The 19,558-nt window shown below is 42.6% G+C and overlaps 1 protein-coding gene across 1 annotated transcript in view; it reads left to right on the top strand.

Annotated features, from left to right (window-relative positions):
- LOC104831432 (chromosome unknown open reading frame, human C16orf71) overlaps positions 1-19,558 on the top strand; it is a 96,924-nt gene that overhangs the window by 50,638 nt on the left and 26,728 nt on the right. The window contains exons 9-15 of the mRNA XM_010567002.1: positions 123-267; positions 2,460-2,772; positions 6,230-6,336; positions 14,078-14,209; positions 15,685-15,879; positions 17,149-17,475; positions 19,088-19,150. Of these exons, the coding sequence (XP_010565304.1) occupies positions 123-267; positions 2,460-2,772; positions 6,230-6,336; positions 14,078-14,209; positions 15,685-15,879; positions 17,149-17,475; positions 19,088-19,150 (1,282 nt within the window). The remainder of the gene's footprint in view (positions 1-122; positions 268-2,459; positions 2,773-6,229; positions 6,337-14,077; positions 14,210-15,684; positions 15,880-17,148; positions 17,476-19,087; positions 19,151-19,558) is intronic.

Here is a 19,558-nt window from a genome sequence, read left to right on the forward strand (position 1 = left end):
TGTACCTCTTACAATGTAGATGAAGCATGGGAACTAAAGGTGAGCAGAAAAGATACAGCTGTGTGGTCGTTGAGGGCTTGGAAGCATTTGGTTCATTTCTCCAATGTGCTCTTGCTGTTCAGGTTGCCATGGTATTGCTGTTTGAAACTCTCTACCGAAGTCCCCTAGCTACCCATCACATGTTGCAGCTGGTACTCAGTTCTGGTCTGGATATCTGTGGACTCCGCCTGCTCTATCCTCAGCAGGATGTGCTGCTCTTTAGCTCAGGTGAGATCTAGTTTTCCTTCAGAGATTCCATCATGTGATGATACTGAGGTGAAGGCAAAGATCTGTAAATGTACTAAGGTGAAGAGTGATGTGGTGCTGTGGGCATGGGGGAGGGGGGTATTGGATTTACATTAGTGTTGCTTTATCAGTTTCTGTATCTTTCCCAAAAGACATGATAAAAGATCTTGGGCTGTTTCTTTCCTTCTATTTGCAGTGTTGAATATCCATGAGTTGAATTTTTAACCCTCGATACATTTTTGTGTCTCAAACCACTTTAGCTTTTTTTTCCCCTCTGTAGCAATCTTTCCCAGATTGCAGTGCCCTAAACTCTGGGGTTAGGCTCGTATGAGTTAAATATACTAAATTAGTTCCCACTGATTTTCCTGAAGGTTTTAGCTGTGGAAAATCCAGCCTTCCCCTTCCACAATTCCCCCCATCCTATTGCCTATGGGACTTCAGAAGCATGGGCAAAAGTACTGATCTAGCCATCCTGTAATTGCATTGGTTTATAAGCCATCACTAAAATGTCACATTTGCCAGTAGAAGATTGTCTGAGATGGGAGACCAAGAAGATAAGGTAAACAAAAATGATACGTGTCTCTGAATTCAAATCACTAAGTCTTTAACATTAGACACCAATATTTGCAAATATTGGCATGTACCACTCAAGTCTTATTTTTTTCCATTTGTGAAACAGAGAGGATGAAGCCTGCCTTAAAGCATGTATGGAATATTATTAGTTGCTAATACAATATAACTCTATAGCAACATTAGCTGCAAAGTATAGAGATTGCTGCTGCAGGATAGTATGGCTTGTACTTTCTTTTAAGCCAAGAAGTTCTCCTGGAAGGTTTGCATGTGACACCATCATGAATACAGGCAATTTGTTTCTCTTGGGGAAAGGTATAGGCAGGGTGAGTGAGAGAAATGGGTTCCCTTTTCCTCAGGCAGAAGGTGAGTGAAGACCAGCTCAATCAGAGAAAAATTCTCCAGCGTCCCTGCCTCTTTTTACATTTGAAAACAATAGGAGCAGTCTGCCTTAGAAATGGGATTGCGGTTGCAGTTGTCTCAGCGCTGTGCACGTAATGCATTCATACTGATAGCTCAAGAAATGAAGAAGGACTCCAGAAATGAATAAGAAAACCATAAAATCACCAGCCATTAGGAGATGACAGGCAGCAGATCTGCTTCAATGCTCTGTACCATGCACCATTATTTAGGAACATTTTGTATGAAGAGACAATTCATTTGAGCTGAGAACTGCTATGCGAGTTTGTAAATTAGATTTTTACCCTTAGCTTGAAAACTTTAAAATTATTATTTTAAATATTTACAGCCAGCTTCTCCATTAGCTACCTGCTCTGGAGACTTATGTTCTGGCTTCTGATTCTTATGCAACAAATGATGTAATTGAATATGTTTTTAAACCTCAGGGAAGAAAATGACACACCTTGCTGCTATTTCTAACATCTGCAGTAAGAACTGCAGAGGAGCCAAATTTGCTCTTTTCCTGGGGTTACTGACTGGACCCTAACTATGCTGACAATAGACATGGAGAAAGGTTTGCCAGAGGTATAAGGAAGAGTTGTTGCAGGAAATAAGGCAAACGACAGTTCAAGTCCTGGCAGGGAAATAAGGGTGACTAATCAAATATTTGCCTGGATATGTCATCTTACAACATAGTATGAAAGTCTGTATTTGATACAGAAGGAAATAATCTAGAAAAGAAGTCCACAGATTTCCAGTTTGTGATCCCCTTCCCAGCTTTCCCATATCTCATGAAAATTACAGAAAACATCCTTCTCCTCAGGCCCATGTTCTTGTCCTGTCTCTGCTTCAATCCCCCAGCCTTCCTTGTGGGCATGAACAACATACTGCACAAGAAGTCAAAGTGCTGAGTTCTAGTGTATCAGCTGCTTCATAGTAACTAACCCTGTGCACACTCCTTTCCATAGCAAATATGAGGCAACCAACTCCTCTTTCTTTAACAGACTACCTTGAATAATCTCAGATTTATTGTTGGGTAAAAATGTGTAGCTGGTTGCCAGCATATCACCTACAGGACAGGTAACCCGTAGATTACTTTGTTGAAGTCTGGCTATGACAGATCTGAAGAAAGCACTTGAGTGAAATGAATGACCTTGGGGCAGGTTGTTCCATGTTTTAGTCACACATATGTTTGTCTTTTGCAGAAAAGCTGCCTTCTTCCTATACTTCAAAGACCGGCAAGGTGCCACCAGTGCTGGCATTAGGTGTGAGAGGTCCTAAAGCACGTAGCACCTTGCAGAATATCATTGGGCCATCTGACCCGCAGCTGGCAAGCATGACGGACTGCAGTTCCATCAATGCCATCTACTGCAGGAGCCAAGCGGAGCCTCTCGTCTACCTGCCCCACCTGGACAACCGTGTGCACAGGGAGCTGTGTCTCTGGTTTGGAGGGAGGGATGCTGATGCAGCGCTGCATGCTGGTGTTCTGGATCTGGCTTCCCAATGCAACACAGCAAGGTGATTGCCCTGGATGTTTTTGAACTGTGGTTGTTCCCACAGGCTGTGTGACATGGAGGCCAGGCAGGCATGCAGCTAGCGTTCTTTGTCTTTACGTATCAGTCTTCTGCTAAAGGTCTCAGTGAGCAAGAGTTCAGAGTGGGAGCAATCTGTCTGCTTTATATTTCCAAACCAGTTACTAGAGTCTGCAAAAATCCGTTTTTCACAGGAGCGCCTCATCTGTGGCACATAACAGATGTGTCAGGTGTGGGACTCTTGCAGTTGCTTCCTTGGTAGCTAGGCCTGTAATTCATACACTTGTAGCACCTGCTCTTGGGCCTGCTGTTCCAGATACAGCTGGTCAGACTGATTTGAGACCTCTTCCAACTGTGCCTGGTGCTGGAAAAGGGCTGCAAGGTTGTGTGCCACTGTGTGGCCCTTTGCTAGAAAGCCTGGTCTACCTTTGCCCTGCGTCCCTTCCATATCAACTGATTAGAGATAAGGGGCTTCAGACGGAAAAGGTTCTTTGGAGGATTATGACAAAAGTGTGTGAAAACGAAGGGTGGCTTATAAACCTTTAGCAGCTGGTGTGAGAAATGCAATTTAGGAGCTGATGGCATAGCAATAGGGTGCCAAAAAGTGCTGGGAACAAGTGAGGTTCAGGAGTCTGGAATCTCACTCTCAGATGGGTCTGGGTGTAGCTGCAGAGGGAACTGGACTTTGAAGCATCTGTTAATCCATCATGCAACCTAGACTATCTGTGCTCTGCTGTGTAGTGCTACAGGGAGCAATTCCCTTCCTGACAATCTTGCAACTTCCTGGACAGAGACTCAAACCTAAGGACCCAGTGTGGTGGGTTGACCCTGGCTGGACGCTGGGTGCCCACCGAAGCCGTTCTATTGCTTCCGCCCTCCTCAGCTGGACAGGGGAGAGAAAATATAACAAAGGGCTCGTGGGTCAAGATAAGGACAGGAGAGATCACTCACCAATTACTGTCATGGGCAAAACAGACTCAACTTGGGGAAAATTAACTCAATTTATTACCAATCAACCAGGGTAGGTTAATGAGAAATAAAACCAAATCTCAAAACACCTTCCCTCCCTTCTTCCCGGGCACAACTTCACTCCCAGATTCTCTACCTACCCCCCCAGTGGCACAGGGGGACGAGGAATGGAGTTTACGGTCAGTTTATCACACATTATCTCTGCCACTTCATCCTCTTTAGGGGCAGGACTCATCACACTCTTCCCCTGCTCCAGCGTGGGGTCCGTCCCATGGGAGACAGTCCTCTACAAACTTCTCCAACGTGGGTCCTTCCCACAGGCTGCAGTTCTTCATGAACTGCTCCAGCATGGGTCCCCCACGGGGTCACAAGTCCTGCCAGAAAACCTGCTCCATGGGCTCCTCTCTCCACAGATCTGCAGGTTCCTGCCAGGAGCCTGCTCCAGTGCAGGCTTCCCTCGGGGTCACAGCCTCCTTCAGGCACCCACATGCTCTGGCGTGGGGTCCTCCACAGGCTGCAGGGGGATAGCCTGCTTCACCATGGTCTTCACCATGGGCTGCAGGGGAATATCTGCTCCTGCCCTTGGAGCACCTCCTCCCCCTCCTTCTTCACTGACCTTGGTGTCTGCAGGGTTGTTTCTCTTACGCATTCTCAATTCTCTCTCCAGTTGCCGTTTCTGTGTGCCCCGCAACTTTTTCTTCCTTCTTAAATGTGTTATCACAGAGGCGCTACCACTATTGCTGATGGGCTCGGCCTTGGCTGGTGGCAGGTCCGTCTTGGAGCCAGCTGGTATTGGCTCTGTCGGACACAGGGGAAGCTTCCAGCAGCTTCTCACTGAAGCCACCCCTGTAACCCTGCCCCGCTACCCAAACCTTGCCACACAAACCCAATACACCCAGGAAGCACGTTTAATCCTGTGTGTGTAAATGAAGGGCTCTACTGTGGTCAGAGGTCCCGTTCCTCTGGAGGATCGGAGTAGGCTGGCCTGCAGAGGGAAGAGAGGAGGCACTTTTCTGGTTTTGGCTTCTGAAAGACAACCCTCTGGTTGTTCCAAGCACAGGTGCATCTGTGGCTTGAAGCATTTGTTTTACAGTGCTTTATCAAAAGATTTAGCTTAGGGCTTCAAGGAATTTGCACCAACCAGGAAAATATCAAACTACAGGTCTCCTCTCCCTGGCTGTCATGTCTGTGTCACAGGCTTGTGTAATCACATGGGATGCCAGCCTCTGCACTGGGGTTTTCAGGCCCTGGGCATCTCTTTTTAATATTGCTGAACTGAATAAATGATGCTGTGGTGAAACTCCCCTGCAGAAAGCTCAGATAAGGCCCTGCACCTGCAAGTTCTGGACAGGTTTTTAAAGATACCTTCTGATACTGGGTGAGGTGTGGCACACTGTGTCAGTGACAGCAGGCTAGAGGTGAGGTAATCTGCAGTCCTGTAGGTGCTTTCTGCAGAGTGGCAAAGTACACCCATGTAGAATTAATCTGATGCTCTTGGAGGGAGTGTGTGTCAGAGTTCAGTTCTGTTTGGCCACGAACAGTGACTCTCATAATTTTTACTTTTAAGATTTGAAAAAAGTCAATTTGGCAAAGTTTCATTCTCTTTATTTATTTGCTTATTTTCCTCAGGGATGCTTTTTTTCCCCTTACAAAGATGATGAATTCTGCTCCTCTGGTATAACTTTGCCAGTCCAGAGCAGTGCTACATACTAAATAATGCACTGGCCTTTCTCCTAATGCTGGTAATTTTGTCCATTGGGAGACAAGAATACAAACTGCAACTCAGATTGCAGTTTTCTGATTATACTTGCAAATGCCATGGTCTCCTGGGGGTGAACAAGCAAGATGTATTCTAACCAGCTCAGTTATGGCAAGGGATAAGGCAGGCAGGTTTGCCTGAGCAGCCTGTGCTTCACCACTTCACAGAGCTAGCCAAACTGTTTCACAGACTGCAGTTTGCCTTGCTGTCAGTCCCTGGCTTTCAGAACCACATCTTATGTTCACCGTACTGTAATTTGGTCCTTTTGGGTATGCAGGAATGTTGTAGAGGTTTCACTGGCATGAACGTCTCTGCCAGACTTGATTGTGCTTGTTGCCCAACATGAATCTTTAAAACTGGTTAAACTTGGGCTAAAGAACCAAAAGTGAATAGCAACTGTGATGTATCTGTGGGTAGGAAAAGCTCTGGTAATGCAGCCTGACATACTTTGTGATTCCCAGATTTCTTTGCCAAGCTGGCTACTTTGCATTAGCTGCTTTTAATTGAACACAGAGAGCCTCGGGGGGAGTAATATAAAAAGATGTTCAGTCAGAGAGAACTTGATGCAGCTCATGTCACAGACAAGGGATTTAAATGTCTTTTCCAGTAAAACAGTTTTACCAGAGAAAATTCTGTGGCCCTGGGTTTATTGCAGAAAGTAGGTTTGAGTCAGAACCTGGCATAACACCTTTTAATATTTATTGTTTTTCTTTAGCTCTCAGAGTCCTTCATCAACTAGGGCAGAAGCAGATGAAGAAAAGGTTGATCTCCAGGGCATCGTGCTGTCTCGACCTCCAGCGATGCTTGTCTCAACTACCAAAGGTCAGTGTTAGGGAATGAACCTTGAGGTCTTATGGTTCTCCTTCACTGACAATATTACCTTACTCCAGCCCACCTGTTTCAGGAAATTCTGCCTCCCTGGATTGCTCAGTGCTGTGACCTGGCCAGTTCTAGAGCCAGGAATTAATTTCTAGTGAAACACTGTGGCCTAAAATGAAGTGACAAAGGAGTGTTATCACCTCATCCTCCTCATGGGAGTAGCTGCTAGAGTCCTGTAGGCTGCTTAGATTTCACTGAGGGGTAAAAAAAGGAAGAAAAAAAACCAAAAAAGCCACCCCACAGGAAATCTGTGCACATAGGGGTCTGTTCATCAAAGAAAGAGTCATGAGAAGACCTAACAGTGTCCTTAAATTGCATGTTTATCTGATTAGAGATCATCTACCGCTGCTGGTGAAGAGTTGAATATAATCATTGTGAGTGTGAAATGGTTAAGACTTCATTCATGGCAGGACTGACCACACAATCAGGAAGGAAAGCACTTCATGGTGCTAATATTAACTGGCTATCACCTGGCTCCACCCAAATCCTCCTTTTCCCTTTGTAGGAGTAGTCTTCCAGCTTCTGAATCTGTATCTAGCTAGCAGCAAGCTGACTGTGTTTGAGGGAAACCTGCCAAGGCATTGCAGGCCTTATAACTGGGTAAGAAGGATCTGTGTGGTATAGGGGTGTCTGCTGTAGAAAGCCAATGTGCTGACAATCTTCTGTAGTGGGGCCTGGCACAGCAGATCTCAGGCACGAGTGATTTTTAGACAATGCTATTAGACCATTGCTGTCTGGTGTCTACTCCCACAATTGAAGATAGTTTTGCAGGAAAAAAAACTGAGGGGAGTGGAAGCTCAGCAGCTGTTGGGGGGAAGATGGCAGAAGGAAAGCAGCATTGTACTGATGTAGAAAGAAGGCACGGAAAACTATATTGCTAAGGAAAGAATGTACGATAAAAGAATGAAAGCATAAGCCAAAGATGAAAGGAGCAGAAAGTGCCAGAGAGGGTGACAGAAAGAAAATGGAGAAGAGAGAAAGGAAAAAAAGTCTTACCTTTGAGATCCACTCTTTTGTATAACTGGGCATGTTAACTCAGGTAGCTTGGCAGACAGCCATTGGCTCTGTGTTATTTGGGATTGGTATTGATGGCAGCTGGTTGCTGCTGATGGAATGAGGCACATTTTCTGTGTCCCTTTCCTTTTATGGCCATTAATGATTCACATTTGATGTGGGCTGCTGAGTTACACCACACCATGTTCCATCTGTATTTGGGCTCAGGAAGTCAATTTCAAGTTTTGTTCCTCAGATAGATAACTGTATCATGACTCTCAGAAGAGAAGCTGACAAATCTGGTCTGGGAGCAGACACCCTATGGGATTTTAAGGAAAGGAAACATTCACTGACTCCTTCCCTCAGGTCTCCAGCAGCTTCTCTTGGAGACAGGAAGATACACGCATGCAAAACAAACATACTTAAGCTCTCACCAGGTATATCTGCCCCTTCTCAGTAATCAAAGTTTTGCTGACCCTAGCAGGTATTCTTGTTGATTTGGCATATGTGTATGTGAAAAATGTTTTTTAAAAAGTGTTATCAACTAGGGAGGAACCAAAATCTTGCCACCTGCAACCCTAAATTTTGACAGTTCACATGTAATGAATGTGACACTAATGTCAGTCTGGCTCAAAGCCTGCAAAATTAAAGCCATAAAGCCAAATAGAAATTTTAGGCAAAGAAACACTCTGCCTGTTCCATCCTTAGTAGTAAACACAAGCTTTCCTTTGTTTTGTTGCATTTGCTTTGAACTACTAGACCAAGCCTTGATCAGATTTGGGGGTGACAGATATCCATATCACAAAGTCTAGAACCGAAAGAAACATTCACTGCTGATAGTCCTACCCCCAAAACCAAGTGTAATTGGGACACAGAAACTAAAATACACCAGCCTCGTTATATTGTTCGGTTAGAGTTAAGAGAAATTAATGGGGCATTGTAGAGGAAACCCAGGTGGAAGTGATACTGAGGATTTGTCTTCAGAGCTCACTCTTGGCAGGTTATGGAGATCTGAATGTACATTGTGTAAAGAAAAAAGCTATATGAGGACTAGGACAGTGTAATAATGCAGGTGATGGTAAAAACAGAGACCCAAGATGAGACTAGAACAAACCAAAGACCTCAGGTAGATCAAAGGCTTCAGGGAAAAGTCTTGAGCTTGTTCTGTAGTACCTAAGATGAGGCTTAGAAACTGCTCAGGAGGTCTTGTAGGCTCTTTCTTCTGAGCTTGCTCATAGCATGTGTTGCCACCCTGTTGGCAGTGAGCTTGGGGTTCAACTTAGAAAACAGGGGTCTAACAACCCAAGGTTGTAACCCAACATAAATTCCAGTTGCTTCTACAACCTTACCTACTGGGATGAGGGATACAAGGAGAGCACGAGCAGCCAGACCTAGTGGATGAGAATCAGGTAGGAGAGAGCAGGCTGGTACCATTATCGTGATGACCAAGTACAGGAACCTGTGAAGCCACAGATGGTGCCAAACCAGAGGGTGGGGTGAGGTGAGGTCATGATCACAGGCTGGTCCAAAGATTCAGGAGACCATGCCAAAAGGCAAGGTCTAGGATGAAGGTTAAAGACAGGACTAAAGAAGGGAAAAGAGGAAACAGAAGGTAGTGCTGAACAAGATTGTAGAAGCTAGCTACAGGCTAGGACCACCAATAATAGCAGAGAGGAATGGCTGGGCTTGCTTCATGCACTTTGTAGTGGACAAATTGCCAGTTGGTCTTGTTGACCTTATTTAGTTGCTTATCAGTGTGGCCAGGCTTATCAGGTCCTTAGCCCTTGAGGGAACCAACTGCTGTTGGATTGCCAGCTGTAAGGGTAACAGCTCAAACACAGCCTGGCAGGGGCTGACATACAGCTAGCACATGAACTGAGAGCACAGATACCTCAAAGATAGACCAACAGCTCATAGATAGCTAGATAGACCTGATGAGACAGACTATCTGGGGTAGATGATTCATAAAGACATTACTGATGATGCCATAAGCTTCTTCATTCTAGGTTGGCCTCCGATAGCAGTCATTATGAGCTGGATAGAGCAAATAAACCATAAAATACAGTGTCACCATTTGGAATGCGCTTCAAGTTGGAACTAGCCAATATAAGAGTTGCCTTGCACTGATACCACAGCTTCTGTGGAAATAATATGCTACTTTTCTTACCTTCTTTTTGATCTAGGGGACATCATTTTGATGGTGTCACCTGTGGTATCTCCTCACGCATATGGTAATGTGATTTCGGTCTGTACTCATCGGGGGTTTGTCCTGCAAGGAGTCAGACAGCTGCAGCTTTCACCCAAGCAAGCCATTGTGCTGAGCATGACAACAAGTCAGGTACTGGACAGAACACACAGCTTGATTGTATACCTTGGGTTACCAGTTTTTCTGAAACTAATTATGCTGTGAGCTTATGGATGTGTGGTCCAACGCTCCTCTAGTAAGTGTCCTCAGGGACACTCATTCCCTCTTTACTAGCTAGCCAGCACTCATGTTCTCTGTATTCCTGTGAGTGGTACTCAGCTTTCAGTGCTGTTTTTTTCTTTAGTAGGAAAATCCCACCAGGCCTCAGCCTCTCACTGAGAACAAAAGTGTAAATTCATAATCAGGCCTCCTCCTACTAAGGCAAACATGAATTTTGCCATTGATCTCAAAATAAGCAAGAGCAGGCAGTAGCCCCATAAACCAAAATAACAATTTCTGATCTGCAAACGTGTATTCAGGAGAATAGTCTTCATCTAACAGACTGATGTTTGATTAGGTACTTCGCAGTCCCTCTGGGACTGCTTATGGCCTGTCAGCATGAAGTCCCCTAGTTTAATGCATTCCAGATGGGTTGCGAAAAGAGCTTTCCTATTGTCAAAAATAACAACTTTTTCTTTTTCTCTGAAGCTCTGTCTAACATGATGATAGATTTGAGTTAGAGTGCAGTTGGCGTTTTGACAAGTCAGCCTAAGGAAACAGCAATAATCATAAATGCAAGATTTCAGTCAAACTTAACATATGCAAGAAGTCCAGTTCTGCACTTCTTACATGATAAATCACCCCGGAATCATATAACATTTTCTCTTAAAAAGGAGTGGACCCCTTACTTTAAATTATCATGCTTACGGTTGTTTGCTGTGTCAATCAGGAAATGCATCATTTTGCAAATTAAACTGTATGCAAAGCCCCTCTTTTCTGCTTGTTGTGCAATCAAGCCTGAGGAATAATACTTTACCTGCCCATAATGTTTTGTAGAATAAACACAACTTATGTATGGAACATTTGGCCCAAATAGCCAAATATTTGGAGCATGCTCCTAAATGGCCATTTAAGAAGTTAGCAGCAGCAACTACTGCTTCAAGTGCTGTTTGAAGCTCAATATTTATGAAAAAATCATCCCTTCATTTAGGACTCAAGATCATTTTTGCATGAGTGACTTAGGATGGTACCACATATCAACTGAGTTATAACTGTTGTGGTTTTAGTCCAGCCCAGTTGCAGGGCAGAACATTTTTATGTTAAGCCTCTTCCCTGAGGTTTAAATTAAGTTTCTCTATCTCATGAATAGATGATGCATGAACACCCAGTTATTGGAAGTTACTATGGCTCAGCTGGTGAGCTGTATCTTGTTATGCCATTGTAACTTAACTATTTGCTTGAGCTCTATAGTGATTACATCTGGATTTAGTAGCCTAATCAGGCCCTCATTATTTCAGATTGCTGTATTTTGCCCTAGCAAGATTTCAAGTTCACCTGATAGTTCTGCAAGAGGAGAGCTTTCCGCTGAACCGCGCATGCACTGTCTCATTTTGTTGCTGAGGAAAGAGAATGCTAGTCATCACATTCCTGCATTGGTAAAAGGTAATGCTTTCACTGCTCAACAACCTTGGAAAAGAAGGTTTGCATTTCAGTGCATGTGAGAGAAACATTAACAATCTAACCACAGCTGTTACATTGCAGGGCATATTTTTTGAGAATATCAGGGCCTGATAGTTTTGCTGTATGTATCTCCAGACCAACATGTAAATCAGTCACTACTACATATCCAACAGAGCAGATTGATCTTTGTCAGTTGTTTGATCTTGAGCACTGGAGTCCTCTTGAACTTAGAATCATAGAGTAATTCATGTTGGAAGGGACCTCGGAAGGTCTCTCATCCAACATCCTGCTCAATACAGCATCAGCAATGAATTCAGATCAGGGTGCTCAGGGCTTTTTTCAGTCAAGTCTTGAAAATCTGCAAGGACAGAGATTCCCCTGCCTCTCTGGGCTGTTGTTCCAATGCTTGACCATTCTTATGGGGAACTGTTTTTCCTTTATGTCAAGTTGGAAACTCCTCTGTTTGAATTTGTGAACCACTGTACACCTCCATAACGGGCCTGGCTTCATCATCTCAATAACCTTCTGTTAGGTATTCTTATTGCACAGAGAGGTAGGGTAGCAAAAATATGTATGTGCCACTGAGCCTGAGGATAGCAGCTGATCCTGTCAACCTCAGCCCTGAGTTCTGCATACTTGTGACTTCCAAGCATCTGAACTGTAACTCATTTTATATGTAGGGACTGCCAAAAAACAGACAAGTTGCTGCCCCAAATCTTACTTGAGTCAGACTCTGTTCCGAGACTCTTGTTCAGGAAAAGAGTTATGTGGTTTTCTTAAGCATGAGCTGACATTGGTCTCAAGTCGGGAAGATCATAGGCAACAGCAGTGATCAGTAGGGAACAAAGAACCTGCCTTGCTTGCTTCATCCTGCTCTGGCAGTGGGCATGTTGCCTGCAGCAGGAGAGTCCATTCCTGCATCTGTTTTCCTGCAACCTCCCCTTCAGACACCACTGCTGAGAGAAGAGGATCACTGTTGCTGACCCCTCCATTAACACCACCACAAATAGCTCGTGAAGGAGACATTCGTCCACTGCCCGATTGCTTCCTTTAATCTATCCACCGTAGGAAAGAACATTTAGAGGTTTGGAAAAAAAAAAAAGACGATTCAAAAAGTCCTCTGCTTTTTCTCCTGAGACTGTCACAGAATGTTCTGAAAACACATACAGACACAGTGGATTAATCATGGCACACTAATTACAGCACCGTGTCACCTGCTGCCTGTAGACCCAAGGAAAGTTGCTCATTAAAGAAGTACAGTTTCTGCTGCTTTTCTCAGAGTGCCCCAGATGATGTTTATGGTGTTCATGTTTTGCATGGGGAAATTTCCACTAGAAATATATAGGTGGGCACCGGAACAAAGGATATTCCAGAAAGGTAAAATGTTTTCCCTCACTGTAGAGAACTCGTGTTTTTTTCCAATACGTGCAGATTTTACAAATGCCTCTTTCTGTGTTCTGTGGTTGCTTCAGAACTGATCCAGAGAGATACCTTATTCCATATTCTGGAGCCCTGGGGAGGGGAAGCTGACATTCTTGCCACATAAGCTATGGTTTGGTCTCTGGGAAGTGTAGAATAGCACTAGGATTTGAGTAGGGTAAATACCATACTAAGAAGTTTTGCATTTGTAATCAATACCCCTGAAAAGCAGTTACCCCTTCAAGGTCTTGAATACTAATCAATTTTCAAAGCAAGAAAAATTCAACAATTGTTCCTGAAATAGAGCAGATGGATAGATAGGTGTGTTTGGGTAATGGATCTCTGTCTTGAGGACCAAACACCATAAATTTTTGTCCAAGCTTTACTTTTTGCCGTGCATTGAGTTTGAATAAACAGCAGGTAATGCTGCTGTAGCAGTGATGGCACATTTTTTGGTTACTCATGCCACCTGAATTTTGAGAAGCAGATAGGTGATTATCAGTGGTAGAAGCTCAAATTTCATCAGTGCTACTTTTGATGTCTGAGGTTTGCCATCAGCCTCTAGTGCTAATAATCTGTTTCCCACACTACACTACAGTAAATTTTGGACAGGCTTGTATGGTAGAAAGCAGTCAAATGTATACAAAGTAATTTAAAAAATAATAAGCCTTTAAAACTGTGGTCTGAAATACTATTACAGAAGGCTGAACCAATTGTTGTGGCAGTGTACTGTATGGCAGTACCTTAATGCACTGCCTATGCATAGCCCAGCCTTTTGGAGGAAGAACAGGAACTGAGAGATTGCTAGTTTCAAGCGCTTACTGTCTGTAAAAGTGGCGTGGAATCAGATATTTTCCAGACTGGGAGTTACATGAGCAGAACATGATGTTTCTGTTCAGGTCTGTAATCCTAGCAACGCCTCTGAGGCCACATGGTGCGGTGTAGGATGCAGGGCACCTTGAGGGCCTGCACTCGAGCACTGGGCTCAAGATTTGTGACTTCTTTTCCTTGTGGATACCAACCTATTTAAGACACTTGTTATAATTCAAGAGCTGTGTAGCTTCTTCTATGCATTTGTTCCACATTTCAGTTCACATCAGGAGTTAGAAGGTAATAGGAACAACTGGGGTGCTGGTCATGAAGCAGAGGTGTCTCCAGACAAAGCTGTGGCCAAGCCTCAATTTTCAACAGCTACTTGCTCCACTATAAGTGAATATGATTTGAGGGAGAGGGGATGATTAAGTTGCATTTCATGTCTCTTAGGTAAGCTCAGCATGACCCACATGAATGTCTCTGTAATGGAACTGTGGTCAGATGAAGCAAAACATTTGATAAAAAGAGTGTTTTCATGTCAGACTGCATCACAGAGCTTTGTATTCCTCACATTTTCTTTTGTTCTGTGCATAGGACTGATGAATGGACTGGCAAAGCAAGGCCTCCTTGGCAACGGGCAGAACAACCTGCCTGCCACTGCTGGGCTGGACGACTCTATGTGTTTTCATGTAGTTCCTTACACCGAGACCTTGCTGCAGACACTGGGTAGGTGAAACCTATGGGAAATGCATTGTTCTGGCTTTTATAAGGTCTGGCAACCTTATTAGGGGATTTTCCTGAATAAGAACATTAGGAATATGCTTGTTGTCTACAACAACTCGTTTAGTGTTCTGCTGCCCATCAATCATAGTAATTCTCATTGGATGTCTTCTGTTGCTGGGTAATGAATGGAAGAATCAATAAAAAAACAAAATGGAAATACCTTTTTAAAGTAAATAAAAAATATGTGGAAAAATTAATTATTTAAATGTGCCATGGTAATAACCGATTAAGCCTTAAACCTACCATAATTAAAAGATTAATATCCAATCAATACATATTTATTGCCATAGTTTCAAAAGAAGTCAAAGTATTAAAGTGAGATAAATTGGTGGTTAAGTGTGTAAAATAGAATTTGCTGAAGTGATAAATGTTGGCAGCTGTAGTTCTTCTGTAGGTGCAGAGAAGACACTTTTTCATTTCACTTTACTCAGATGTTCTTAATTTCAGTTTATACAGTTGAATTCACGTCAGTAACTCATTCATTGAAAGCTGGGAAATTGATAGGACTTGGAAAAAGCAAGTAAATGTGTTTTCCATTATAAATCTATGACTCAAATCGGTAAGATAGTCTTAAACCTACTGGTTCTATACACTTGGAGGTCATGGTAATCAGATGTTTATTTCACTAACTACAGGTAGTGTTTTCTTATGTATTCAGCAGGTTAATACAGTTTTATTTAACTACTTAAATTATTTTAAATTTTGGATACCAGGATTTTTAACGGAAGTATATTGCTCTCCAAAACCAAATTCACTAAATCATAAGGAAAAATAATAATCAAATGCATGTCATTCACCATTTTCTAGCATTATGAAATGTTAAGATGTAGGAATAACTAAGTAAATAAATGTTAATCTATAAAATTGCTTAAATAATCATCTAGTGAAACAGTATGAAATCAAATACATTTCTGATGGGCTGGGGATTCTGCCGGCTATACTATTCCCAATACACCATAGATATATGCATGGTATTTTAACAGTCCCCAGTTTAGCCCGCGATTGTATGCCATATAATCTCCAAGAAAGCAAAATTAAGTATCAATTTAATGTGAAGTCAGTCATTAGTTATCAATCTGAAATTGATGCCTTAAATCATTTTGGTATTGATCCATCAACTCTGCTTAATGGTGTGAATAAGGATATCAAAATTACAATTGAATATATTAGCTTTACGTGACAAAAAGTAATTCCAGTTAAGGAGTATGATTAATTAAGTAAGGGTTTGCTGTGATACTGCTCCTCGTGCATGATTCTTTTTCTGGCCATGCTGAGCTGCAGCGTGAGGAGCAATACCACAGTGAGGCACTGGTCTTTGTCTGCTCAGTTGAGAATTAGTCAATTCCTTCACACTAAAAAAGACTTGAGATTTGTTTTTGTGGGTTAACTAGTTTTGTTTTGATGATCTCCCTGGGTAGGAGGAAACCTCAGTGCAGTGCCAGACCCCCGTAACGTTACTCTGGATCTTTTCTGCAATCGAATATACGCTTCTGATCCTGAAATGGAGCAAGTTGTCATGCTGACGGTGGTTGGAATGGGCGCTATGAAGAGTGCCGGAGAGCTCCTTCACCAGATCCTTCTTCCTGGGCGCAATAATCAATCTCAGAGTGCAGGTGATCCAAGCTCTTGGGAAGGGCTGTAGAAGTTGGTCAGGAAAGTTTATCCTGTCTAGCTATTTTTATCATAGCAGGAACATTATGAAAAATGCCATGAAAGGGGCCTCGGGAAGGAGGACAGGTTTCTTTGCTTACCAGCCTAAAGAACTGAAGAATTTATTGTGTCTAGTTAGTCATGGGCAAGGCCACGTTTCATATTGCAAACAGCTCAGGTAGGCATAATTGTCTTCAGAGAGTGTCAAATTAGTTCAAAGATGTGCTTAGGCTTACTAAGCCTTTTATGTAATCCTGAGCATTGTGTCTCTCCCTAAGTACTGGGAGATAAAGCAGGTGTGTAATTGGGGCACAGCAACAGGAATTCAGAAGTCACAAACTCTATTCTGACCGCTGACATCCTTTGTAATCAGAAGCAAGACACTTCACCACTTCATGCTTTGTTTCCTCATGCACACAGGAGGAATAACCACACTATCCCCCACATTAAATGCTTACAAGTGGAAAGCAGGATGATGATTTTATATAATTTCATTATATAGATTGCATCGAAGTGCAATAATACAGAAGGTGTACTAACAAAGGGCAGAAGTCTGGCACCCTGTCTTGCACTATGTTGTATCCTACTCTCTTTAAACACTACTATGGAGTAAGTTCTGTATCACGGTAGGTGAGGAGAAGATTCTAGCTGGCAGAAGCTTCCAGCAACATGCAATCATGGATTGAGCCCCTACATATCTTGCTACATTGGAAGTAAGATTACTTTACAAACACAACAACTTTTAAACTACTTTAGAGACAAGTCAGCATTAAATTGTAGCTTATTACTATAATGAACATAGCTTAAAGTAGAATATTATGAGAGGTGGTAAAGGATCTATAATTATGGATTATACTGTGTCAAACCACATTGTTATCAGTGTATTCTCAGTGTTTCCCTTTCAACTCTTCTCCATTAGCTGTGTTCTCTAATCAAATCATGGCACTTATTCTCTGTGGCTCCCTGTTGATTTCCCAGATAGCCCATTTTTTGTTTTCACTGTAATGTAATTTCCTAGCATTTGTATCTTGTGGTTTTTCCCAGTATATTTCTATATCTGCATTACAGCCCATTTTGGATGCAACAGGGGGGCAAAGTCAAAGCAGCTTTGGAACTTGTTGTCTAGTAAAAAAATCAATGTGAGTTTAGAACACTTGTCTCCAAAAGAAAACACAGCTTCTATGAAACACATGCTGTCAACTGATGCTTAACAGATTTCTTTTGACTTGCAGAAGACCTTGATTTGGGATTTGAGCTCCTAAGTCTCAAGTGGTTGCCCCGTCTCACTCGATGTCAGGCCAGAGAAATAACCCCTTTTGAGGTTGGAGATACTTCCTGGCAAAGAAGCCTTGATATACTAATGTCAAACCCAGTCCTTGTGTGTGCATTACGGCGGATTGATGCCTTCAAAGTTCTTGCAGATGCATTGAAAAGATTAACACAATGCAGGGGGAAGCTAAGCAAAAGTGGCAGTCTTCTAGAGACAGTGATGGCCTTGACCCCAGAAGTGACATTCAGACAAGCCATCCTCTTCTTCACAGAGATGGATTTTGTAACTGGTAAGACATGTTTTTACTGTTCATAATGTCCCCAGGTATAAGGTGTTTGTGAATTTATTGAACTTGGACACAGGAATCCAATGCTACAGGTTTTTCTCAGTCACAGAAAAACTTAATTTGGGGTTAAATCCTGTGCTTGGCTGAATAATGACGAGGGATGTGAAATCAGCAGGAGCCAGTTGAGGTCATCTACAAGTTGACCTATTAATTTAATGTGGCTATGCATGGCCTTGTGCCCTTTCTGAAGATCTCAAGGGACTCCATAAATACTAAAATTAGATATTACAGCAGCTGGCAGGACCAGTAAGTAATACTATGTATCTTGCCTCTGTATATAAGACACTGAGAAACAGAGGCCAAGATCTATCCTACCTAATTGCAGTGCCTAACACGTTGAGGCTAGATGCCCTGGCCTTGCCCTGTACTCAGGCAGACAAAGGTACAACCAATCTGCAAGAGCTGAAGAAAGCAGATTTCTTGAGAATTTCTTTTTATCCTGGAAGAGAATGAACAGTTCATGAGGAACAGAGACCTTTGTTGTCAAAAGCTTCTCAGACTTCACTGATATACGCCAGCATTGATCTTTCAGCACAGTAAACTTGCTAGTTTCCTCCTGTAGCAAGAAATGTCTCTTTAGCCATGCCTCTTTAAACTAAATCACTGTGCAGACTATGGTGTTGTTGATACTGGATGCTTTGGAGCATCAGAGTCTGAGCTCCCACCGTTTGCTTCTAATGTGAAATATATTGGCATATCATCTCCATTCTTGGGGATGCCTGACTCCTCACACCTAAAGATAAACAGTTCTGAGCCTGACGATTTCTGATTATTCAGAAACAGAGAAATCAAGATTGTAGTAACACCATGTATCAACTGAGGAGGAGTGACGCAGTTCTGTAAGTGCATTCATGCTTTGTAATTTATAGCTCTTCCCCTCTCTTTTCATGGGGAAGAAAGGTCCTTTGTTGTCAACACAAACTTAGACGCTTGTGTCAAACACACAGCACTTATGTAGTGCAGAGTAACAAATTAGCTTTACTGAATAGAAAGAAGAAAATGTGATAGTGTCTGGAAAAAGATGGTCATTTTAGTCTCACAAAAAGTTAGATTTGACAGTGAACTACATGGGTGTTTTACATGAGATTGGAGAGCAAAAAGAGGAGGCCTTCAAAAAAGAAGTCATCAGACATCCCAAATTGGTGTATAAAACTGTAAGAATTCATGCATTGCTGCCCTTTGTTAAAGTTATCTTGAGACGAAAAGGCAGGATAAGAGGAAAGCAGATCAGTTTATTGAGGGAGGTTGTAATCACAGTGCCAGCCTTTCACATGAAAGCCATTGTCAAAAACAAAGGAGCATAGCTGAAGCATGAATTCAGCATCCTGCACTAACTCTTTTATAAGGTCATTACATTTTTTCCTCCTGTTTTGGTTGTTGTGGGAGGAATGGAGAGGTATTCGTGCTAGAGAACAGCTCTTCAATAATTTGCAGCTGGTCAAACGTCTGCCATTTCCCCTGCTAAATAAAATTACCTTTGTCATCCCCCACCCCCGCAAACAGTGAAGGTCTCCCATCTGTGAATCCATAAAAATACATCTCCTTCCTTTTACAGATGCAGAACACCGCCTTGCTATGAAATACCTGCCACCACCTGGCAAGAGGTCCAGGGCTGAAGGTAAAATCAGAAGTATGTACCAGTTGTCTCTTGGAGAAAAACAAATAATTTTATACTCTTAAAATAGATTGGAGAAAACTATAACTCTATGTTCTCTGTCAGAGTCATTAAAATGGGATTAGTAAACCTTTGGTTAGACATCATAATCCCAGACAATTAGGAAGAAAAGGCCAGATGGCTCCACTTGGTACTGGGGGAAGGTGGTAGTATTGCCAGATCACCTTTCTTCTACACAGTTCTTCTGTGCATGCCTGGATGACCTATCTAGGGCTGGTGTGGAATGGAGACTAGAAGAGTAGTTAATGCCAGCTCTTTAGTAGCCCTTTTCAGATGTAGATCTCAAAAAAGATGAGTTTCATTATGTTTTACAGAGGGGTAATTGAAGCCTAGAGAGGTGAAATGTGTTGA

Source organism: Haliaeetus leucocephalus, unplaced genomic scaffold (assembly GCF_000737465.1).
Source record: "Haliaeetus leucocephalus isolate CR32 unplaced genomic scaffold, Haliaeetus_leucocephalus-4.0 Scaffold224, whole genome shotgun sequence".
NCBI classification, from domain to species: Eukaryota; Metazoa; Chordata; class Aves; order Accipitriformes; family Accipitridae; genus Haliaeetus; species Haliaeetus leucocephalus.